At 45.0% G+C, this 25,184-nt stretch overlaps 1 protein-coding gene and 1 long non-coding RNA gene across 3 annotated transcripts in view; one reads left to right on the top strand and one right to left on the bottom strand.

Moving 5' to 3' along the window:
• Positions 1 to 83: 83 nt before the first annotated feature.
• On the bottom strand, positions 84 to 23,417 carry hddc2 (HD domain containing 2). 2 transcript variants are annotated; one of them, XM_072499268.1, is made up of 6 exons: positions 23,286 to 23,417; positions 10,348 to 10,469; positions 8,692 to 8,794; positions 5,849 to 5,917; positions 2,345 to 2,483; positions 84 to 1,439 (listed from the first exon to the last, which is right to left on the bottom strand). In XM_072499268.1, exons 1-6 carry the CDS (start codon positions 23,358 to 23,360, stop codon positions 1,294 to 1,296), a joined length of 654 nt encoding a protein of 217 aa, XP_072355369.1. In that variant the 5' UTR covers positions 23,361 to 23,417; the 3' UTR covers positions 84 to 1,293. The 2 variants fall into 2 exon arrangements, with proteins under 2 accessions (XP_072355369.1, XP_072355367.1); XM_072499266.1 differs by lacking the exon at positions 23,286 to 23,417 and adding an exon at positions 22,687 to 22,834.
• Positions 23,102 to 25,184, top strand: part of LOC140410747 (uncharacterized) — a 16,139-nt gene continuing 14,056 nt past the window's right edge. Inside the window, exon 1 of the long non-coding RNA XR_011940722.1 lies at positions 23,102 to 23,219. This is a non-coding gene — a long non-coding RNA (uncharacterized lncRNA). The remainder of the gene's footprint in view (positions 23,220 to 25,184) is intronic.

The raw sequence follows: 25,184 nt of genomic DNA, 5'->3' as shown, positions 1-25,184 counted from the left end.
CTGCTGCGTTTAATTTAGCACCATCAGAAACCCAAGTTAAACTGAAGCCATCAGTTTTTAAAAAAAAAAGAAAAACAAGATGATTGAAGCTGAAATTCATAGGGTTTTATTGTAGCAGTTTATAGAGCCATCTGATATTATTTAACATTGAGAAAGAGATGTGTGTTACACCACACAATTTTGGTTGTTACCTTAAGAGTCCCTTAAAAGAACTGCCATGTTTGGGCAGCGTACTCTGGCGGCTAGAGGAATGACTGAAATAAATGAAAGAGGTAGTTATAAATAGTGGAGGATGGGAATATGGGTGGGATCTTACAGCACATCTCTTATCCACTGCAGTTATGCCTTCAGACGATGGGCAGAGTACACTGCCCAAAACAAAGACTAGCTAACCAATTCTTTTTAAATAAATTTAGAGTTCCCAATTCATTTTTGCAATTAAGGGGCAATTTAGCATGGACAATCCACCTAGCCTGCACATCTTTTGAGTTGTGGGGGTGAAACCCTCGCAAACACGGGGGAAATGTGTAAATTCCACACAGACAGTGACCCAGGGCCGGGATCGAACCTTGGACCTCAGCGCCGTGAGGCAGCAGTGCTAACCAACGTGCCACCGTGTTGCCCACTAACCAGTTCTTTAAAAGAACTTGTACAGTAACAAACTTGTTTTCAGAGCAGATTTTAACTGTAGCTGTAGAATAGTCTTACTCAAATTTACTGCTCTCACCATGAAAACCTTCAAACAATTAAGGTTTTGTTGTACATAGCCCTGTAAATACTCAAGTATTCTACATGTATAGTTTATTAAATCATTAAATGACAATGTTCTCCTAACAGCTATTGGGACAATTTTCAAATGTTAGCTTCCCCAGTGAAAACTATGCTCATTGTCAGATCCCATCTCTAATTCTCAAGTTCAAATAGGTAGAAGCCATTCAAAAAACACATTTTTGTGAGCCTCATACTGCCGCCCACCAGGTAGATCCCTCTTTTTACAAATGATTTGCTCAGTCACAAATTTTCAATCCACTACATTCCTGTATTCCAAGCAAGGCCCAAATCTAATTTAGACCACATGAAGAAGGGTCGATACTCACACCAGCGACTTCATGCCTATTTCACCTGTAAAGAGATTGAGCGTTTTCTTGATTAGAAAAAGTAGCCTTGAAATTTAGAATTTTCACTTTTGTCTAAGGAAATACATTCTCCACATGCTGGAAGTCACAAAGTTAGCTTAAAATGAAGATTGATAAATTTAGAAAACACATTTATCTTTTAATCCATAATGCTGTCCTAGAGTTTTGTGCTTTGAGGCAATATGTTCGGCTCACTCTTCCAAGAAGATGGTGTGTCTGAGATGCTAGGTTTTGTTTGTATGGAGTTTCTTTCTGCATTTAAAGTCGCTACCAGTTGAAGAATTTCAGGGTGATGAAAGTTTCCTGTAAGATACAAGGTCATCTTAATACAAGAAAGCAACAATAAAATAAACACGACTTATCAAGCTAGTTATATAATGATTTTCTTTTAAACATGACTTGGAATATGGTATGATAATCCCACTTATTCAGCAGAACATCACCTAAAACTGTATTCACTTAGGAATAGTACAGTGAATGTTCCTGCTTTGCACACTTCACAATATTAGTCTGGAAAGACACCAGCCTTCAATAAGTGTTCGACGAGGTAGGTAATGAGAATTAGGTTTTCCTTCCAGGTTTTAAGAATAATGCTACAGTGGCTACAGGTTCAGGCATTCAGTTCACAATGTGTTCGAATGGGTTGAGCTACCTTAAGTGCTTTCATAGATTATCATAGAATTTACAGTGCAGAAGGAGGCCATTCGGCCCATCAAGTCTGCACCGGCTCTTGGAAAGAGCACCCTACCCAAGGTCAACACCGCCACCCTATCCCCATAACCCAGTAACCCCACCCAATACTAAGGGCAATTTTGGACACTAAGGGCAATTTATCATGGCCAATCCACCTAACCTGCACATCTTTGGACTGTGGGAGGAAACCGGAGCACCCGGAGGAAACCCACGCACACACGGGGAGGATGTGCAGACTCCACACAGACAGTGACCCAAGCTGGAATCGAACCTGGGACCCTGGAGCTGTGAAGCAATTGTGCTATCCACAATGCTACCGTGCTGCCCAAACCTTTCAACCATAACTTGAAAATATGTGCCATTGAATTGTTCAGCACTCAATTAACTGCCTGCATTTCCACATAGGGAACAAGTATATGGCTTAAAAAGGTCTTGTGCAATCATATTTTTAAAAAATGAGGGGTTGCGTCACTCACTTATTGCCTCACTTAAAATAGGACAAGAATAACATTAACCTTTTGTTGAATCGTAAAACTCCTGCAGTCGACCAGGCTTTTGTTCCAGCTGTTCATATTCAAAAGCTTGCATAATCATTTCAAACCGATCCAGTTCTTTCACGTATTTGGCTTCAGCACTTGACTGGTTTTCATATTCCTAGAAAAAGTTATATTCAAATAAAAATACTTTCCCCTACTTGCAGACTGATAATATGGCATAGCATAGCAAAGGTAAGAGGGCATATCCATGGATGAAATTTTCCATAAGGTCTCACATGACAGTCATTTTATAACGAGCATGAGCACAAAATCTGGGATACATTGCTGTGTACAAGTCCACAATTCATCACAACTAACTGATGTTCACTTAATTCTGTGGATCTGTTGCTAAATGGTTAAGCAATCTTGACATCACCTTTTTTTCTTTGCCCTAAACTTAATTCCTTTAAGTAGCAGTACTGGCATATGACATCAGCCTTGATTTAAGCCCCACACAAGACTAGAGCACAATCTAGGCTGACCTTTCAGCGCAGAACCGAGAAAGTTATAAATTGGCAGATGCGCTGTTTTCTGGATGAGATCTTAAACTGAAATCCTTCCTGCCCTCAAGTGGATGTAAAAGATCCCAAAAGCATTGAGTTTTTTCAATATATTGGCCAATCTTTATCCTGCAAATAACAGATCTGATCATTTATCTCATTGCAATTTTAGATTTTGACACCGGTTTCCTATATCAGGTCAGGGACTACACTTCCAACAACTATGAAATGCTTTGAGATGTACTGAACTTGAAAGGTATTCTCACAGGCAGACCTTTTTCTCTCCAAATACACTGGCAGTATTCCAATTTATTTCCCAAGTGTCCAATTATTATGTGGGAGGTAGTGAATAACAACAGGCTATTAAACAGTGAAGGACATCCAGCTCAATCAATGCTGTCCTCATCAAGGGCGGCGCAGTGGTTATCACTGCTGCCTATGGCGCTGACGACCCGGGTTCAAATCCCGGCCCTGGGTCACTATCCGTGTGGAGTTTGCACATTCTCTCGTGTCCGCGTGGGTTTCACCCCCACAACCCAAAAAGATGTGCAGGTGAGGTGGATTGGCCACATCTTTATTTAAAACAGTAAAAAATATATACAAGGCCAAATGATACAAACACTCGGGAGGGGGGGTAGGATACTCTGATTATTAAAACAGTTGTATAAGAAAAAAAAACAAATGGTATAAGCACTAAATTTTGTGCTGGAGAAACCAGATACCCTCCCCTCTGTACCAACAGAAGGGAAAGGAAGGGGGGGGGGGAAAACAATAGGACACTGCCTGAACTATCTACAGAGGCAGAGAAGCAAAAGAACCTTCAATTATGATGTGCCAGATTCCAGGGGTCTCGCAGAAGGGATGAGGGTCTACACAGTGTCAGGTACAAGTGAGCCCTGCACCCCATTGTAGAGCCTCATGTGCACCCTCCGCTCCCGACACTGGACGGATGACAGCCCTCCATGCCCGAATCCTCCACTACACTGAGTTTGGCAGGCGACACGAACCGACCAACCAACCCAGGGCCTGCCTTGATCCCGCCACCAGGATCATCAACAGGCAGGATCTCCTCAAGCTCCTCCCGGGAACCCAGGCCAGTGGGAGGCGGTGGTCCAGATGCCTGTTCCACCCCCACCACCTGGTCACCGGAAGGCCCCGAAAATAACTCCGGAAACAGGTCCGGGATGCTGGCAGAGGTGCCCAGAGACAGCGGTTGGGGCAGAATGTCTTCCAAACTATAACCCGCTGAGAACCTAAGAAGCAGGAGGTTATCGCTGCCCCCTCCCTTGAGAAATTGAACAAGTCTGGGGTGCTAAATTGCAATGGGTGGAACGGGCCCGCAAGAATCCCATCCAACCCTGAAGCACCCTGTTCGGGCGGGGGGGGCAGCGGCAGCTGCTGGTATTTCCTCACTATCCCACTGCCTCTTTTCTTTCGGGGACTGGGTGTGACATCGATGGGAATGAACCTGGAGTGATGCGGGGGAGAGGATCTCACACTGGGGAGACCTCCATCTCCAGAGGCTCCCCCAGGATGACTCCTTGTCCCTCAATGCTTCTCTCCAGAATTTGTGGCTGGGACAGAGCACCCTCTGGTTCACTACCGCCACCCACAGGGGACTGCGCAGAAGTGTCGCCGGGCCCGGCACCTGATGGCGAAATGGCACCAGGCATGACGGTTTTGCTGGGTGATGGTGGGGTATAACGGCTGCACCTGGGTCAGGAGCACTGGGTCAGTCAGAGTCAGAGGTTCAGAAGGATCCAAACCTGACCGCTGGTGAATCACCCAATTGGGCTTCTTCTCAGCCTTCCGGCCACACGGGTGCCCCCTCACCTCCACACCAGCAGCCAAGGTGTCAGTGGGCGCTGACATGGCTCCCTCCCCATGGGGGAGTTAGTTGCAAGGCCAGTGGAAGTAGAGGGGGTGGCAGCACCCATGCTAAATTGCACCTTAATTGGTAAACAAAAAGTAATTGGGTACTCTTTAAAAAAAAAAAAAAAAAAATTTCGAATCCTGTTCTCACTTCCAACAAACGTGTTTATTTTCAAGGGATGCAGAATTATGTTCAGTACAAGCTGCAAAATGATGATTCCTTCTCTAGCCTATGGGCTCCAAGGTGAGTGCAGTGTCGTCAGACACACCTTGACCACACCTCTGTCCCTGCTGGCAGTTCTCACATCCCAACCTCGCTCCATCGCACCTGTCAGAATATTTGGTCCTTCATGAATAAAGCCTTTGCCATCCATGATCTCATCAAGTATTATATATGACAATTAGCTGCTGACAGCAAACTGTCTTATGGGCGGCAAATATTTCTCCCTCACTAAAGTTTCCCCATGCGACCACGAGGCATTGACTACTGCCCCACCTCAGCCATTCTAATAATAAAAATAATCTTTATTATTGTCACAAGTAGGCTTACATTAACACTGCAATGAAGTTACTGTGAAAAGCCCCAAGTCGCCACACTACGGCGCCTTAAGGTCCTCTGTACACTGTTTCCCATCATGCCTGTAACCACACACATACCCCCCCAGCCTCCCCTCAATAGGTATTCCTGTTAACTATATAATCAAAACAGTAGAATACAAATCAGAAGAGGCAATGATCCAACTTTGTAGTGCTATAGTCAGACCGCACCTTTAATACCTAGTCCAGCTCTGATCAGTAAGAAATGAGAGACATACAAGGCCTGAACACAATGGAAAGAAGTGGTGTTAAAGTGTGAAATACTCCAGTAAGCCAGAGTTCCAGGCCCAAGGATTCTCTGTTTGATACATTTACATTGATATGGGGCAGATTAAAGGCACTCTCTGGTTGATAGGATATATAAGAATTACTAAGATTAATTTAAAAAGAAAATCAGTACAAGCACAATATGTAACAACAGCCCATGAGAAAACCAATGTTATCAAAGGAAGCCATTTTCCTCACTGCACCCATTATAAAATCATAATTATAAAAACTATTTTATTTAACTCACCTCCCAGAGCCCCAGTACCTCTTTGCCTACATCATCACTTAACAGTCCAATTAAATGTTTCATAGCTTCCTGCAAGAAAGGAGAACAGTTTTTAAAATCAGGGTCTATTTGCCAAAGAAAACAATAAAATGTGTTCTTCAGCACAAGGCAATGTTGACATTTTCCCTTTTGGAATGGTGTTTTTAAAAAAATTATTCTTTCATGATATTTGGGTGATATGTTGCCAATCCCTAATTGCCCTTGAACTTAGTGGCTGGTTAGGCCATTCCAGAGAGCAGTTAAGGGTCAACCACATTGCTGTGGGTCTGGAGACACAAGTAGTAAGGGTGTCAGGTTTCATTCCTGAAAGGACTTTAGTGAACCAGGTGGGCTTTTACTACAATCGATGATAGTTGTCATGGTCGCAATTACGGAGACTAGTTTTATATTCCAGGTTAACTAATTGAATTCAAATTCCACCAGCTGTTATGGGCCTCTAGATTACAGGTCCAATGATAATATCCCTATGCCACCAAATCTCCAGCACTTTTTGTTTCTGAATGCACTATATTTGCAGGTGGCAATTTCGCTTAATTTTCTCGCCTGCGGCATCTGTGTGGGTCTCTGTTGTGTTCTTTCACCCTCTTGGTGACTGGTTTGTTTCTCTGCTCTCTTCCATCTTTACTAAACAATGCCCACTTATATTTTACTATTGTTTGGGGACACACGGAGAAGGTTGGTAGGACAAAAGCAAAATACTGCAGATACTGTAAATTTGAAGTAAAAGCAGAAAATACTGGAAATATTCAGGTCAAGCAGCATCTTTGGACAGAAACAGAGTTAATGTTTCATGTCCGTGACTTCATCAGAACTGAGAAAAGTTATCAATGCATTAGGTTTTGAGCAAGTGAAAGAGGGAAAGGGAGAAAGAAGAATAAAAGGGAAGGTCTGTGATATGGTGGAGGGCAGGACAGATTAAATGACAAGGTTCTCTGATTTAAAAGCCAAAGGGAATGGCAATGGGACAAGTAAAGAATTGATAGATGTGTCTAGACGAGGTGTGAATGGCAGGGTAGCAGTCGTCTGAACGCAAAGTAAGGGAATTAAGAAACAAGAAAAAAGCGAACAAAAGAAAAATGGGGGCAGAGGTTATGATTAAAATGTTGAACTCTATGTTGAATTCAGAAGGCTGCAAAGTGCAATGTTGAAATAGGAGGTGCTGTTCCTTGTGCTAGTGTTGAGTTTCATTAGAACACTACAGCGGCCAAGGACAGAACGATCATTGTGGGATCAAGATGAAGAATTAAAGGTCTGCAATTGGTGCTCCCAATGTAGGGATGCCCCATCGTGAACAGCAAATACAGTAAATTGAAAGAAGTAAAGTAAATCAGTGTCTCACTTGGAAGGAGTGTTTTGGGCCTTAGATTTTGAGAAGAGAGGAGGTAAAAGGGCAGGTGGTGCATCAGCTGTGTTTGCATGGAAAAGCGTCATAGGAAAGGGAAGGGACGTTGGGGTTTACTGCTGAATGGACCAGGGTGTTACAGAGGGAGCAGTGCCTTTGGAAAGCTGAAAGAAATGTTTGGTGATAGTATTGAACTGGAGGTAGTGGATATGGCAGAGGACGATCTGTGGAATATGGAGCCTGGTGGGATTGAAGAGGGGGACAAATAGAAACTGCTAATAATTCAGGAAGGGGGGTTGAGAGCAGAAATACAGAATAGACACGGTGGAGGGCTCTGTCAACCAAGATGGGGGAGCAGAATAATCCTTGGTTGAGGGAAAAGAGATGACAAGTTAGAAGTACTAGTATGGAAAATTGCATCGTCCGAATAGATGTAAGGGAGATGGAGAAAGTGGGAGAATGGCTAGTATCCTTACAAGATGCATGTTGTAAGGAAATGGAGACAAGATGTGGACGTCTGTGGGCTTGTAGTGAATATTAGCTCCTATGGAATCCCTGCAGTGCAGAAGAAGGCACCAACTCTACCAAGATCACCCTACCTAGGCCTTGCCCTGTCCCTGTGAGAGGAAGCTATGTGGCTCAGTTTGGAGTTGGGGTGGGTGGTGGGGGGGGGGGGGGGACTAAAAATGGCAAAAGACAACAGGAACAAGCAGGAAAGATACAGATGTTTGAGTCTTGGACGGTTGAGGTACTTAAATTACCATTTGATAGGGTAGAGAAAATCGCCTTGGATGTGTTTTGTTTAGGCAACATCCAACAGCTTTCCTCCCAACCCCAATGTCCATCGCAGCAGCATTCCACTCAGCAAGCCTGCTCCATGCTCCCACATTCTAAATCATTGCAGCAAAGGCATACTATCAGATGGCAGTTACAATTATTGGACAATTTTTAAAACTGAGATTCAACCGATTTCATATGCGAAAGGTTTTCATTGCTGGCATAATCACGCCACCCCCAGGGCGTGAAAGGAATTGATTCTTCCTTCACCACGTACTTTGTCCCAAGAACCTGTATCTTCCCTGCTTGCTCTGGTTATCTTTTCTCATTTTTAGCACCCCCGCCCCACTCCAAACTGAGATACATAGTTTCCCCATACATTTCACCAGAGAAAATCTCCTTCGATGCATTTTTTTCAGGCAACATCCAACAGTCTTCCTCCCAGCCCCAGGGTCCACCTCAGCACTCCCACGCCCAGCAAGCCTGTTCCATGCTCCCACTTTCTATTTACCTGCTCCAACACTATCTTCCCACCACCATCAGGCTTGGGTATTCTTCTGGTCGGTATGCTCACAACCCAGGATTTCCCTCCACCAGTACTCCTGGATCCCAGCAATCTTCCCAGACCCACACTCCATACGCGGTCCCCACTATAAGAAATCTACCTGAGAAACTCAGAACCTACTTCTTCTCTCCTGTGCTTTTCCTCTTTACTGATGTTGTCTGCTGGTATTATATCACCTACAATGCATTCCGCCATATCGTGAACCAACGCTAATTTTATGCATCTGCAAAGGAAAAGCATATCGTCTTAATTAGAATAGAGATGAGAAGAAACGCTTTGCCACCTAAATAAAGCATCAAGCAAGCTGCAAATATTCACAAATTCCTCTTTATGGTCCTCAATGCAAGTTAGACTTCATAAAATTATAGAAGTATAAAATAACTTAACAAGAACATTGATTATTCACAATTTCCATTGTAAAGTCTCAGTTTTAGTTTTAAAATTAATATTCTTGTAAAAGTCTCCTCTGTAAAACCCTGGCTGTCTGAGATAGGCATCACTAACATCAGGAAAGACAGTCCTCCGAGCACAGCTGCCACTGGTCATTTTGTACACAAATAACGGGAGCCGTTTTTATCTTCATACACCAATCACTGCTACATTTTACTGCATTCTAGCTATTTAGGAACCTGTTTTTATGAAAAAGTGGCATCCTCAAATTATCTGTCTTCAGGATAATTATGGCTCAGTAGTGGTTAGAACTCAACAAAGACAATGCCATCCTGTTTCATAAATATTGGTTAGCAGTAGCTGGGCATGCAGTTTACCAACATGCAAAAACACTGGGCGAAATCCTCCCATTCTGAGACTAAATGCCGTGGTGGGGTAGGAACGTGAAATGCTTCTCATGGCAGAGGCTGGCAGGAAAACATCCGGCCCCGACCTCATTAATTATGCAGCCATGTTTTTTACGGCGTATTCAGTGGCGGGGCAGGCCTGGATGGCGAGTAGTCTACCGTCGTGCCTGGGTGCCATATTGAAACCGTGCCCAACATCACAGATCTACTATTGAAGAACAAAAGGTGGACCTCCTGAGACCAAAGATGGATTTCCAAGAACAAGAACAAAATTGAGACTAGAAGATGGACCCCCTCCAGGACACCAAATCTGGGAGGATCACCTGCAGATGCACCCCGACCCACTGCTGTGGTGTTCAAGGGTCCAGGGTTGCCTTTGGCCTCCATCCTGATCTCCGGACATATACCCAGCATTGTTCAAGTGAGTCCCGAAATCAGCATAGCCATATTATTCCAAATATATACACCAATATATTTTATATCTGGCAGCATTGAGTCAGGCGGGGTCGGGCCTTCATTTGCAGCCTATTAACAGGATACAAATAAGGTTCACGCTGGCCTCTGGCACATTTTCTGACTCACCATGGTGGGCACCAGCAGAACATTCCGCTGTAAATTCACACCGGCAAGAAAGTCATTTCTGGGCCTGCACCATTTTCTCCACCAAGCCCACCATCAAACCAGTCGGCGAAGGCCTGGGAGAATTCCACCCACTGTCATAAAACTGAATGGTTTGTGAAAAGATGGAAAATACAATGTTCTAATCTTAATTCAAAAATCTTTTAATGTCTTAATAACTGATCTAATTTTGCTGTTATTTATGCTAAGTGAAGCATAAATAAATGGTAAGCATTGCTGGTTTGATAAAAATGGAAAACTGCAGAACGTTAACTAACAAATAAACTTTAAAACTTTGTACAGGTATTTCATTCGGTTTAATTAAATGACACATTGAGGACAAGTTTCTGATATACTAGACCTGTCTTTGTTGAGTTTTTGATCTTCAGTTAACAGTGCCATAACAGCCATCCTGTACATGTGATCAGAAACGCTCTCTGGCCCTTCCACATTTCTATACACCCAACCTGTACGTGGTACTCTCTATAAAAACAAAATCAGACAATTATACACTTTAAGACTTCTAATGCACTTTATTACATTATATTAATTCACATTCTGAAGACCTCTATATATTACTCAAAGGGTAATACTGGGAGATTCCTTGCAGTAAACACCTTAAAGTTCTGTAAAGGTGAAAAGGTAGAGCCCAAATAACCAGCTTTTGCCAGGTTTTCGCCAGGGGGGGTTCCCATTCATCCACTGTAATTTCCGCAGAGGAGCTACAGAAATCCTGGCAACAGTGTATATTTCACTCATGGAGGGGCTGCGATTTTCTTCACTGATCTTCAGTTAAGAATGCCAAAAGCCCTCCTGTGTTTGCGGAAACTTGCTACCAATATAGTTTTTAATGGTTACTCATGAACAGAAATTAGAATGGTATTTAAACCTACTAGTCTCAATAACCAAAAATTTGATATAGCCTTCAGCAAAATCTTCATGCCGCCTGTACCTCCTCATCTTTGCAGTGTACTTTGAAACCACCTGAAAATTTCAGATAAAAATGTAACCTTTTAAAATGTTACACAAATCTGACTGTTCCCTTGGATATTTTAAATTAACATTCAATTCTAACTAGTATTTGGATGGCTCTTGAACATAACGGTGTATTTTCCAGCATGCAAATAGAGGTTTGCTTGGCCCAAGTGATGATGCCAATTCTGCGTTACTGTAAGCAGATACAGACTTCAAATTAGAGAGTCATACGAGTTTTACAGCACGGAAAGAGGCCCTTAGCCTATCCCGTCCGCACCGGCCATCAAACACCTAACTATTCTAATCCCATTTTCCAGCACTTGGCCCATAGCCTTGTATGCAATGGCATTTCAAGTGCTCATCTAAATACTTTTTAAATGTTGTGAGGGTTCCCACCTCTACCACCCTTTCAGGCAGTGAATTCCCCATTCCAACCACCCTCTAGGTGAAAAGGTTTCCCCTCACATCTCCTCTAAACCTCCTGCCCATTACCATAAATCTACACCCATTGGTTATTGACCCCTCCACAAAAAAGAAAAGTACCTTCCTATCCACCCTATCTATGCCCCTCATGATTTATACACCTCAATCAGGTCCCCTCTCAGCCTTTTCTGCTCCAGGGAAAACAGAAGAACATAAAAACTAGGAGCAGGCGTAGGCCATCTGGCCCCTCAAGCCTGCTCCACCATTCAGTAAGATCATGGCTGATCTATTTGTGGACTCAGCTCACCACATCCCTTAATTCCTTTACTGTTCAAAAATCTATCTCTCTTTGCCTTAAAAACATCCAACGAGGTAGCCTCAACTGCTTCACTGGGCAGGGCGTTCCATAGATTTACAACCCTTTAGGTGAAGAGGTTTCTCCTCAATCCACTCCTAAATCTGCACCCCCTTATTTGAGGCAATGCTTCTTAGTACTACCTTGACTATCTGAGCAAGAGACCCTGGCTGTTCAAGTGAAGACAAGCATCCAGCAGAGGGCAGTAGAGCGGAGCTGCTGATTGGCTGTTGCGGGGGAAATTTGCATACATCTGTGTGCTCACCCTAACTTGAAGGTGTACCTGAGCAAGAGACCCTAGCTGTTCAAGTGAAGACAAGCATCCAGCAGAGGGCAGTAGAGCGGAGCTGCTGATTGGTGGCTGTGGGGGAAATTTGCATACGTCCGTGTGCTCACCCTAACTTGAAGGTGGTTTGTGGAGGAGCTGTTGTCAAGTGACACTGAAGGGGAGGAGTGGCATTGTTAGTCAAGGACAGTATTATGGTGGCAGAAAGGACGTTTGATGAGGACTCGTCGAATGAGGTAGTATGGGCTGAGGTTAGAAACAGGAAAGGAGAGGTCACCCTGTTAGGGGTTTTCTATAGGACTTCGAAAAGTTCCAGAGATGTAGAGGAAAGGATTGCAAAGATGATTCTGGATAGGAGTGAAAGCAACAGGGTACTTGTAATGGGGGACTTTAACTTCCCAAATATTGACTGGAAACACTATAGTTCGAGTCCTTTAGATGGGTCTGTTTTTGTCCAATGTGTCAGGAGGGTTTCCTGACACACTATGTAGATAGGTCAACGAGAGGCGAGGCCATATTGGATTTGGTACTGGGTAATGAACCAGGACAGGTGTTAGATTTGGAGGTAGGTGAGCACTTTGGTGATAGTGACCACAATTCGATTACGTTTACTTTAGTGATGGAAAGGGATAGGTATATACCGCAGGGCAAGAGTTATATCTGGGGGAAAGGCAATTATGATGCGATGAGGCAAGACTTAGAATGCATCGGATGGGGAGGAAAACTGCAGTGGATAGGCACAATGGAAATGTGGAGCTTGTTCAAGGAACAGCTACTGCGTGTCCTTGATAAGTATGTACCTGTCAGGCAGGGAGGAAGTGGTCGAGCGAGGGAACCGTGGTTTACTAAAGCAGTCGAAACACTTGTCAAGAGGAAGAAGTAGGCTTATGTAAAGATGAGACATGAACGTTCAGTTAGGGCGTTCGAGAGTTACAAGTTAACTAGGAAGGACCTAAAGAGAGAGCTAAGAGGAGCCAGGAGGGACATGAGAAGTCTTTGGCAGGTAGCATCAAGGATAACCCTAAAGCTTTCTATAGATATGTCAGGAATAAACGAATGGCTAGGGTATGAGTAGGGCCAGACAAGGACAGTAGTGGGAAGTTGTGCTTGGAGTCCGAGGAGATAGGAGAGGCGCTAAATGAATATTTTTTGTCAGTATTCACACAGGAAAAAGACAATGTTGTCGAGGAGAATACTGAGATTCAGGCTACTAGACTAGAAGGGCTTGAGGTTCATAAGGAGGAGGTGTTGGCAATTCTGGAAAGTGTGAAAATAGAAAAGTCCCCTGGGCCGGATGGGATTTATCCTAGGATTCTCTGGGAAGCTAGAGAGGAGATTGCTGAGCCTTTGGCTTTGATCTTCAAGTCATCCTTGTCGACAGAAATAGTGCCAGAAGACTGGAGGATAGCAAATGTTGTCCCCTTGTTCAAGAAGGGGAGTAGAGACAACCCCGGTAACTATAGACCAGTGAGCCTTACTTCTGCTGTGGGCAAAATCTTGGAAAGGTTTATAAGAGATAGGATGTATAATCATCTGGAAAGGAATAATTTGATTAGAGATAGTCAACACGGTTTTGTGAAGGGTAGGTCGTGCCTCACAAACCTTATTGAGCTCTTTGAGAAGGTGACCAAACAGGTGGATGAGGGTAAAGCAGTTGATGTAGTGTATATGGATTTCAGTAAAGCGTTTGATTAGGTTCCCCACGGTCGGCTACTGCAGAAAATAGGGAGGCATGGGATTCAGGGATATTTAGCAGTTTGGATCAGAAATTGGCTAGCTGGAAGAAGACAAAGGGTGGTGGTTGATGGGAAATGTTCAGACTGGAATCCAGTTACTAGTGGTGTACCACAAGGATCTGTTTTGGGGCCACTGCTGTTTGTCATTTTTATAAATGACCTGGACGAGAGCATAGAAGGATGGGTGAGTAAATTTGCAGATGACACTAAAGTCGGTGGAGTTGTGGACTGTGCGGAAGGATGTTACAAGTTACAGAGGGACATAGATAATCTGCAGCCCTGGGCTGAGAGGTGGCAAATGGAGTTAATTGCAGAAAAGTGTGAGGTGATTCATTTTGGAAGGAATAACAGGAAGACAGAGTACTGGGCTAATGGTAAGATTCTTGGCAGTGTGGATGAGCAGAGAGATCTCGGTGTCCATGTACATAGATCCCTGAAAGTTGCCACCCAGGTTGAGAGGGTTGTTAAGAAGGCGCACGGCGTGTTAGCTTTTATTGGTAGATGGATTGAGTTTCGGAGCCATGAGGTCATGTTGCAGCTGTACAAAACACTGGTGCGGCCGCATTTGGAGTATTGCGTGCAATTCTGGTCGCCGCATTATAGGAAGGATGTGGAAGCATTGGAAAGGGTGCAGAGGAGATTTACCAGAATGTTGCCTGGTATGGAGGGAAGATCTTATGAGGAAAGGCTGAGGGACTTGAGGCTGTTTTCGTGAGAGAGAAGAAGGTTAAGAGGTGACTTAATTGAGGCATACAAGATGATCAGAGGATTGGATAAGGTGGACAGCGAGAGCCTTTTTCCTCGGATGGTGATGTCTAGCACGAGGGGACATAGTTTTAAGTTGAGGGGAGATAGATACAAGACAGATGTCAGAGGTAGATTCTTTGCTCAGAGAGTAGTAAGGGCGTGGAATGCCCTGCCTGCAACAGCAGTGGACTCGCCAACACTAAGAGCATTCAAATGGTCATTGGATAGACATATGGACGATAAGGGAATAGAGTAGATGGGCTTTAGAGTGGTTTCACAGGTCGGCGCAACATTGAGGGCTGAAGGACCTGTAATGTTCTATGTTCTAACTATTCCCTTCATGATTTTATGTTTCCATCAGATCCCCTTTTCCCATTCTTCTTAATTCCAATGAGTATAGTCCCAGCCTACACAGTCTCTCTTGACAGCTGAAACACTCCAGCCTAAGCAACATCCTGCTAAATTTCCCCTGCACCCTCTCCAGTGCAATCATTTCCTTTCTATAGTGTGGTGACGAGAACTGCACACAGTACTGGAGCAGATAGGTAGACAGATTTGGAAACAAGTAAAAACAACAGTGTTGTTGTGATGGGAGACTTCAACTTCCCCAATATTGACTGGGACTCACTTAGTGCTAGGGGCTTAGACGGGGCAGAGTTTGTAAGGAGCATCCAGAGGGCTTCTTAAAACAATATGTAGGTAGTCCAACTAGGGAAGGGGCTGTACTGGACCTGGTATTGGGGAATGAGCCCGGCCAGGTGGTAGAAGTTTCAGTAGGGGAGCATTTCGGCAACAGTGACCACAATTCAGTAAGTTTTAAAGTGCTGTTGGACAAGGATAAGAGTGGTCCTAGGGTGAATGTGCTAAAAAGGGGGAAGGCTAATTATAACAATACTAGGCAGGAACTGAAGAACCTAGATTGAGGGTGGATGTTTGAGGGTAAATCAACATCTGACATGTGGGAGGCTTTCAAATGTCAGTTGAAAGGAATTCAGGACCGGCATGTTCCTGTGCGAAAGGAGGATAAATACGGCAAATTTCAGGAACCTTGGATAACAAGAGATATTGTAGGCCTCGTTAAAAAGAAAAAGGAGGCATTTGTCAGGGCTAGAAGGCTGGGAACAGACGAAGCCTGTGTAAAATAAAAGGAAAGTAGGAAGGAACTTAAGCAAGGAGTCAGGAGGGTTAGAAGGGGTCACGACAAGTCATTGGCAAATAGGGTTAAGGAAAATCCCAAGGCTTTCTACACGTACATAAAAAGCAAGAGGGTAGTCAGGGAAAGGGTTGGCCCACTGAAGGATAGGCATGGGAATCTGTGTGTGGAGCCAGAGGAAATGGGTGAGGTACTAAATGAATACTTTGCATCAGTATTCACCAAAGAGAAGGAATTGGCGGATGTTAAGTCTGGAGAAGGGTGTGTAGATAGCCTGGGTCACATTGAGGTCCAAAAAGACGAGATGTTGGGCGCCTTGAAAAATATTAAGGTAGATAAGTCCCCAGGGCCTGATGGGATCTACCCCTGAATACTGAGGGAGGCTAGAGAGGAAATTGCTGAGGCCTTGACAGAAATCTTTGGATCCTCACTGTCTTCAGGTGATGTCCCGGAGGACTGGAGAATAGCCAACGTTGTTCCTCTGTTTAAGAAGGATAGCAAGGATAATCCAGGGAACTACAGGCCGGTGAGCTATATGGATAGGTGATCTATCGGATTGCCTCCGGTTGGAGAAAATATAGTTTATGAACTGAGGGGTTCCGCGGGAGGGCTTTGAAATATGGTGGGGACTGTTTGTGGCTACGTTTGAAGAGCTGTGGAGGGCACGGGGTGAAAAAGGGTGAATATTTGTAGACACGATAAAGCTGTGAGTTGGGGAGTGTGTTCCCTGGATTATCTATGTTTTGTATCGGTTTGAATAAATTTGGAATAGAATCATAGAATTTACAGTGCAGAAGTTGGCCATTGTATAAGGTGTTAGTGAGGCCACACCTGGAGTAGTGTGTTCAGTTTTGGGCTCCTTACTTGAGAAAGGATGTACTGGCACTGGAGGGTGTGCAGAGGAGATTCACTAGGTTAATCCCAGAGCTGAAGGGGTTGGATTACGAGGAGAGGTTGAGTAGACTGGGACTGTACTCATTGGAATTTAGAAGGATGAGGGGGGGATCTTATAGAAACATATAAAATTTTGAAGGGAATAGATAGGATAGATGCGGGCAGGTTGTTTCCACTGGCGGGGGAAAGCAGAACTAGGGAGCATAGTCTCAAAATAAGGGGAAGTAGATTTAGGACTGAGTTTAGGAGGAACTTCTTCACCCAAAGGGTTGTGAATCTATGGAATTCCTTGCCCAGTGAAGCAGTAGAGGCTCCTTCATTAAATGTTTTTAAGATAAAGATAGATAGTTTTTTGAAGAATAAAGGGATTAAGGGTTATGGTGTTCAGGCCGGAAAGTGGAGCGGAGTCCACAAAAGATCAGCCATGATCTCATTGAATGGTGGAGCAGGCTCGAGTAGCCAGATGGCCTACTCCTGCTCCTAGTTCTTATGTTCATTCGGCCCATCAAGTCTTCACCGGCTCTTACAAAGTGCACCCTACTCAAGCCCACATATCTACCCTATCCCTGTAACCCAGTAACCCCCATTTAAACTTTTTGGACACTAAGGGCAATTTAGCATAGCCAATCCACCTAACCTGCACATCTTTGGACTGTGGGAGGAAACCGGAGCACCCAGAGGAAACCCATGCAGACACGGGGAGAACGTGCAGACTCCACACAGACAGTGACCCAAGCAGGGAATTGAACCTGGGACCCTGGAACTGTGAAGCAACTGTGCTAACCACTGTGCTACCGTGCTGCACATTTTTAAAATTTTTTTATAAAAGGATTCACTCCCTAAAACTAGATCCTCCCTTGTAGGACTTTCTGTGTATTGGTATAAAGAGCTCTCCTGGGTGCATTTTAAGGATTCCACCCCCTCTAAGGCTTTCACACTTTGACTATCCCAGTTAATAGTAGGGAATTTGAAATCCCCTCCTATTTTTACCTGATTTTTCTTACAATTCTCTGAGATTCGCCTACATACCTGCCCTTTTATCTCTCCCTGACTGTTTGGTTGTCTAAAGCACACTCCCAGCAATGCGATTGTCCCCTTTTTGTTACTAGGTTCTACCCATATGGCTTCATTTGAGGAACCTACTAAGACATCATAAGACTGAGCACTGCCGTGATGTTCTCCCGAATTAATAATGCAATTCCTCCGCTTTTACCTGCCCCTCTATCATGCGTAAAACTTCTATACCCTGGGACATTCAGCTCTTCCAGCCCTTCTTTCAACCAAGTATCTGTAATTGTAATAATGTCACAATTCCATGTGCTGATCAACACTGAGTTCATCAGTCTTACCCATCAGGCTCCTTGCATTGAAATAAATGCTGTTTTGCCTACCAATCCTCCCATGTGCCTCATCATACCCCTGTCTGCTCTGCCCACTGGGCTTGCCTGGTTTATCCTCTATATTTTACTCCACCTTCTCACCCACTGTACATTACTGTGGATTCTATCCCCCTTCCAAAGCGTTTAAACCCTTTCCAGTAGCATGAACAATCCTTCCTGTTAGGTGCACCCCATCATGCTTATACCCAGAAGTGATCCCAATGATCCAAAGCTCTCCCTCCTGCACCATCCCTCTAGCCACAAGTTTATCTGACGTATCCTCTTATTTATCTAGTCACGCGCCTGTGGCACAGGAAATAATCCCGATTATTAACCTTCTGCCTAACTCCGTAAATTCACGTTTCAGGACCTCATCCCTCTTTTTACCTATGTCATTTGTACCAACGTGTACGGTGACCTCTGTCTGAACCCCCATCCTCTATCTATCTCTCTCCTCCTCCTACACCCCCCCCCCCCCCAAAAAAAAAGGTCACCCCTCCAACAGTATCCAAAACTGTACATCTGTTTGCAGGGGAATAACCGGAGATTCTTGTACTGCCTAACTCTGTCTGGTGGTCACTCATTTCCTTCTTGCCTATGGAGTCTGAACCTGTGGTGTGATCACCTCTCTGTAATTGCTATCCACGACACCTCTCCACCTCGCGGATGCTCCACTGTGTCCTCAAATGCCGCTCCAACTCAGAAACATGGGCTTCCAGGAGCTGGAGACACTTCCTGTACACATTCCTGGGAATTGGAAACGTTCCTGGTCTCCCATATGCAGCAGGAAGAGCAGACCATGACCTGAAATTCTGTTGCCATATCTTATCCCTTTAATTAAATTAATCCTGATATCAAATAATATTAACTAGTACCCACTGTTTAATAATTGCACCATTGGTGAGATATCCATTGGTACAAGGACTACTTCAAAATGGGAACAAGTATGGTTAGAATCTAGAGTGTTCAACCAATGGATTTGTTGTATATAACAATTGCATAGTCAGAAATCTGCATTGCAAATGATTTGAACGATATTCATCAAATTTTAAGAGCCAAAACTGAAAGTTTTAAAATCTGGTTTGACATTAAATAAAAACATCACTATTATAATTCCCCAAGGAGCGCAAAGAGCAACTGTTTGATGTATATCACAGCAGCATCAAGGAAACTACTGTCTTTCCCCAAGTAATAGTTTATTTTTATAAAAGACTGCTGTAGTATTTCCTCTCATTTGAAGTGCCTCCAGCTGGACAGATCAGGGAAAATGAATGTTTGTTAATTCATTCACGTACACTGAATTTATTACAACTGAGAAGTTTATGAAGTGATTTGAAAGAGGTACAAATTTTTTTAGTAAGTACAGATTAATAAAGTATTTTCAGTGATGGAGGGACCATAAACTAGGCAACATAGAAAATATGAAAGAGTTAGAATCAAAAAAATAGGAAAAACATTTTTACATTGATTGTTGAGACGGTGGAATGCATATCCTGTGTTTTTGAAGCAGAAATCACATCAAAATTAACAATAGTTAAGATAAGTTGTTGAAAGAAAGGGATATGATGGGATATGGTAACAAGGAAGCACATGCAATTAAGGCTACAGCTCATGTAAACAAAGTAAAAACAGCTTTCATTTAAATAGGATCTTTCATTACTCTAGGATATTCCAATGCACTTTACAGCCATTGAAGTACATTTGAAATAATGGGCGGCACAGTAGCACAGCACCAGGGACCTGGGTTCGATTCCCAGCGTGGGTTTCCTCCGGGCGTTCTGGTTTCCTCACGCAAGTCCCGAAAGATGTGCTTGTTAGGTGAATTGGACATTCTGAATTCTCCCTCAGTATACCCGAACAGGCGCCAGTGTCAAGACTAGGGGATTTTCACAGTAACCTCATTGCAGTATTGCAAGCCTACTTGTGACACCAATAAAGATTATTATTATTATTATTATTATTATTATTATTAAGTGTAGTTGCTGCTGTGGGGAAAAGTGGCAGCCAATCTTTTGTTAATTTTGATGTGATCTCTGCTTCAACAGCAATCCCACAACAGCAATGAAATCTATGGGTAGATTTTTTTTTTTTTTTTTAAATAGTTGTTGGTTCAGGGATAAATCTCCTGTTCTTCAAATACTGCCACAGGATCCAGCCGAAAGGACAGGGTCTCACTTTAACATCTAATCCTACGGACAGCACTTCTAACAGTGCAACATTCCCTCAGTACTGTACTGGAGTCTCAGTCCAAAATTCTTTGTCTTCAAGCTTATGGATGAGGCTTTGCCATGTGAAGGAACTACCACTGGGACAAAACTGACACCTTGCAGAGAACCAACACCAAAACACAACAATTAGAAAATTTAGTACAGAAAAGGACCATTCAACCTGTAATTCTCCAAATCACTTGAATTAATGTTTCAGTTAGATAAAAGCAAGGTCCCATCTGTTCTTTCAGTGTTTGTAAAAGGTCCCATGGTGTGGTGAGCCACGTATGGCTGCTGTATATATTATTGTATTTACTCACGGCTGTTGTATATATTATTTTATTTACTCACTGTTACTGTTGTTGTGTGGTCCTGCAGGTCATGGAGGCAGATGGCCGTCTCTTCCATTTCCTCAGGGTCCCCTTCGGCGTCACCAACGGGGTTTCAGTCTTCCAACAAACAATGGACCGAATGGTCCACCAGTACGGGCTGCGGGCCACATTCCCGTACTTGGATAATGTTACCATCTGCGGCCATGATCTGCAGGACCACGACGCCAACCTTCAAAAATTCCTCCGCACCGCCAGACTCCTTAATTTGACATACAAGCAGAAATGCGTTTTCCGGACAACCCGGCTAGCCATCCTCGGCTATGTCACGGAAAACGGAGTCCGAGGGCCTGACCCCGAACGCATACGTCCCCTCCTGCAACTCTCTCTCCCCCACTGCCCCAAGGCCCTGAACAGGTGCTTGGGGTTCTTCTCCTACTATGCCCAGTGGGTCCCCAACTACGCGGACTAAGCCCACCCACTCATTAAGTCCTCCACTTTTCTACGCGGACAAAGCCCGCCCACTCATTAAGTCCACCACTTTTCCCCTGACGGCCAAGGCCCGCCTGGTCTTCAACCGCATCAGATCCAAAATTGCCACGGCCACGATGCACGCCGTGGACGAATCCATCCCGTTCCAGGTGGAAAGCGATGCGTCTGACTTTGTCCTGGCAGCCACTCTTAACCAGGCAGGGAGGCCTGTCGCCTTTTTTCCCCATACCCTCACCCTCCATGCCTCCGAAATTCGACACTCCTCTGTTGAAAAGGAGGCGCAAGCCATTGTGGAAGCTGTGCGGCACTGGAGGCATTACCTGGCCGGCAGAAGATTTACTCTCCTCACAGACCAACGGTCGGTTGCCTTCATGTTCAACAACACGCAGTGGGGTAAAATTAAGAATGACAAGATTTTGCGGTGCAGGATCGAGCTCTCCACCTATAACTACGACATCGTGTATCGTCCTGGGAAGTTCAATGAGCCCCCAGATGCCCTATCCCGAGGCACCTGCGCCAACACGCAGGCTGACCAGTTATGGGCTATCCACAACGACCTCTGTCACCCGGCTTCTCCACTTTGTCAAGGCCCGCAACCTGCCCTACTCCACAGAGGAGGTCAAGGCCATGACCAGGGACTGCCAAGTTTGTGCAGAGTGCATGCCGCACTTCTATCAGCCAGAAAAGGCCCACCTGGTGAAGGCCTCGCGCCCTTTTGAGCGACTCAGTATGGATTTCAAAGGGCCACTCCCCTCCACTGATCTCAACGTGTACTTCCTCAACGTTGTTGAGGAGTACTCACGTTTTCCTTTCGCCTTCCTATGCCCGGACATGACCTCTGCCACAGTCATCAAGGCCCTGCGCAGCATCTTCACGCTGTTCGATTTCCCCACTTATCTTCAGAGCGATCGGGGATCCTCATTCATGAGCGATGAGTTGCCGCAATACCTGCTCACTAAGGGCACAGCCTCGAGCAGGACTACCAGCTACAACACCAGGGGAAACGGGCAGGTGGAGAGGGAGAATGCTACGGTCTGGAAGGCTGTCCTTCGGGCCCTACAGTCTAGAAGTCTCCCAGTCGCCCGCTGGCAGGAGGTCCTCCCTGACGCGCTCCACTCCATCCGGTCACTGTTGTGTACTGCCACTAATGAGACCCCTCACGACCGTCTATTTGTCTTTCCCAGGACGTCGATCTCCGGAATCTCGCTTCCTACCTGGCTCACGACTCCTGGGCCGGTACTCCTCTGGAAGCACGTGAGGAGCCATGAGGCCGATCCCTTGGTCAAGAGGGTTCACCTCCTCCATGCGAACCCTCAGTACGCATACTTGACACACTGCGACGGGCGGCAGTACAGTCTCCCTCAGGTACCTGGCCCCCGCGGGTACCCCTGCACCCACCATCACCTCACCGCTTCCTTCTATCTCCCCATCTACCCCATCAACTCATCCGGGTTCCATTAGCACCGCCCTTGCAGCGTCACCCTGTCCGGGACCCTGTTGTGAGGACAACGTGCTCCCAGAGTCGAAGGTCTCGGCACCAGCGCCTACACTGCGACGTTCACAGCGGCCAATACACCCTCCTGTGAGACTGAACCTGTGAGTCCACTTCACCCCTGCTGGACATTTTTTTTAAAACAGGGGGTGAATGTGGTAAGCCACGTATGGCTGTTGTATAATTATTGTATTTACTCACAGCTGATGTATATATTATTGTATTTACTCACTGTTACTGTTGTTGTGTTAATGTTGTTGTTGGCTCCACCTGTGGCTCCGCCCCTCTGAGAAGGTATATAACCCATCGATCCGGGACAGCCTCTCAGTGCGGGAGAAGCTACTGGTGGGCACATTCTAGCTGATTAAAACCACAGTTCTTCTTAACTACCGTTTTGACTGGATTGATTGGTAGGACATAGCATGTTTCAAGGAAGAACATTGGAGATATCCCTGGTGTCCTGGCTACTATTTAGACGTCAAGTCAAAATCATAAAAGCAAGATTGCTGTTTCCGGGAGAATGGCGGAGCAGACCAGATGGGCCGAATGGTCTCTATTGAAAGGAAGCCAGCGATAGACGGGGTCTGCGGGTGATGACATTCCAGAGCGAGCAGCCAGGAGGCGCTCGGGCACAATGAGCAGAGTTCCTTTTTGGAACATTACGTGGCCCAGGGAAACAATGCGTTGCAATGTAGCAGCGGGAGTGCCTGCCCGTTCCGTCTGTGCGCTGCAACCGGAGCAACATGCAATGAAAACAATCCAATGGTATGCACGTTTGTACATTGTGCTTTTTTTTTTTTGTTGTTGTTGCAGGGCGCCAGCCCCTCTCACCTTCAACTGCCCCATGCAGTGCATGAACTGAAGCAAGTTCTTCACATTTCCTCCCGGCCCCGTGCAACCGGCCATCGCTTCTGAGACGGAACTGACGTCACAATCGCCGCGCGCCGCCCCCTCGGGGGGAGGGGCGCGCTGTTTGAGTTTGTTTCACTTGATGAGTTTAAACAGGGGACAGATATAATGCAAACAGCGATAGAAAACCAAACGGCTTGATTGAAGATTGAAAGTGTTGGTTCCAAAAGCCGGCAGGATTTTAGTTATGAGCAAATACGTCCCATGTCAATACAGGAATGTTAATACCAGCTGCACGTTATTTGCATTGGGTATATCGCGTAAACAGCTTCTGTGAAGACAGCTCAGAGTATCCGGTCAAACAGGATGGCCAACAAATGCCAAAGGGGATACTGGAGGTGGGGAGGAATAGGATTCCATAAGAAATGGAACAGGAGTAGGCAGCCCTTCGAGCCTGCTGCACCATTGAATAAGATCATGGCTGATCTAACATTCATTGAGCCCACTTTCCTGTCTTCTCTCCGTAACCCTCAATTCCCCTATTGATTAAAAACCTATCGATCTCAACACTGAAAATGTTCAAGGGCTACAACTATGTTGTGAACTGTTTTAATAATCCGTATCCTACCCTCCCCACCCTGTACATTGGTACAGAGGGGAGGTACCCTGTTTCTGCAATGCAAAATTAGTGTTTGTACTGTGGCCTTGTACAAATGTAATGGTTAACTTTTTAATAAAAATGTTCAAGTGCTGGATCTCCATAGCTTCCTGGGGTAAGAGAATTTCAAAGAATGACTACTCTGAGAGCAGAAATTCTTCCTCAAATATGTCCAAAATATGAGCCCCCTGCCCCCCTTATTCTGCGACAATTCTCACTTGTCCTGCAAATATTTTAAGTTCATTGACAACTCAAGAATACAGTGTAGCATGGTGGGGCAATGGTTGGCACTGCTGCCTACTGCGCTGAGGACCTGGGTTTGATCCTGGCCCCGGGTCACTCTGGAGTTTACACACTCTCCCTGTGTCTACGTGGGTTTCAGCCCCACAGCCCAAAGATGTGCAGGTTAGGTGGATTAGCCATGCTAAATTGTTCCTTTAAAAAAAACAATTGGGTATTCATAAAGAATAAAAATACAAAATAATTAGCAACAAGCTAAAAATAGTCACGAAAATCAGAAATATGCTAAAAGCATTTTCAAGACACCAAAAGAACAAACCCAGCTCTCAAGTCAGCACACGCCCCCCTCCCAACAGTAGGACCACTTTGACAAAAAGGCACCCAAACGAGCAGCAAAGACCAGTGGAAAAGGACACAGCAGTGCAGGGCATGGTGTGAAAGAGAGAGAACGCCCCTCCCCTCCCAAGAGGAGGCACAGTTCAATCCAAAACAGTTCCTTTAAACAAACACCATCTGCAAAGCCAACAATAGGCCACCTCTTTCTACCGCCCCTCACTACTGGTCCTACTCCCATCAGTAGAAACATCCTCCCAATATTTCACCTCTCGCCCTTAAGCACCTTGCATGTTTCCATGTGCAAGTTAGGTGGATTGGTCATGCTAAATTGCGCCTTGGTGTCCAACGGGGTAGGACAGTGGTTAGCACAATTGCTTCACAGCACCAGGGACCCGGGTTCGATTCCTGGCTTGGGTCGATGTCTGTGTGGAGTCTGCACGTTCTCCCCGTGTCTGCGTGGGTTTCCTCCGGGTACTCTGGTTTTCTCACAAGTCCCGAAAGACGTGCGTGCTTGTTAGGTGATTTGGACATTCTGAATTCTCCCCCTTTGTACCCGGCCAGACGCCAGAGTGTGGCGACTAGGGGATTTTCACAGTAACTTTGTTGCTATGTTAATGTAAGCTTACTTATGACTAATAAGTATTTGA

The sequence above is a fragment of the Scyliorhinus torazame genome, chromosome 4, assembly GCF_047496885.1.
Source record: "Scyliorhinus torazame isolate Kashiwa2021f chromosome 4, sScyTor2.1, whole genome shotgun sequence".
Taxonomy (NCBI): Eukaryota; Metazoa; Chordata; class Chondrichthyes; order Carcharhiniformes; family Scyliorhinidae; genus Scyliorhinus; species Scyliorhinus torazame.
This window is presented reverse-complemented; position numbering and strand designations above follow the sequence as displayed.

What these genes read in the sequence shown, in the direction of transcription:
- hddc2 (XM_072499266.1), bottom strand. Translation starts at nt 22,809, where the DNA reads ATGTGCCCACCAGTAGCTTCTCCCGCACTGAGAGGCTGTCCCGGATCG. An exon ending in TTAACACAACAACAGTAACA is followed by an intron (nt 10,470 to 22,686) that starts GTGAGTAAATAC and finishes TTGTTTTTATAG; the next exon opens with AGAGTACCACGTACAGGTTG. An exon ending in GTTTTACGATTCAACAAAAG is followed by an intron (nt 1,440 to 2,344) that starts GTTAATGTTATT and finishes TGTATCTTACAG; the next exon opens with GAAACTTTCATCACCCTGAA.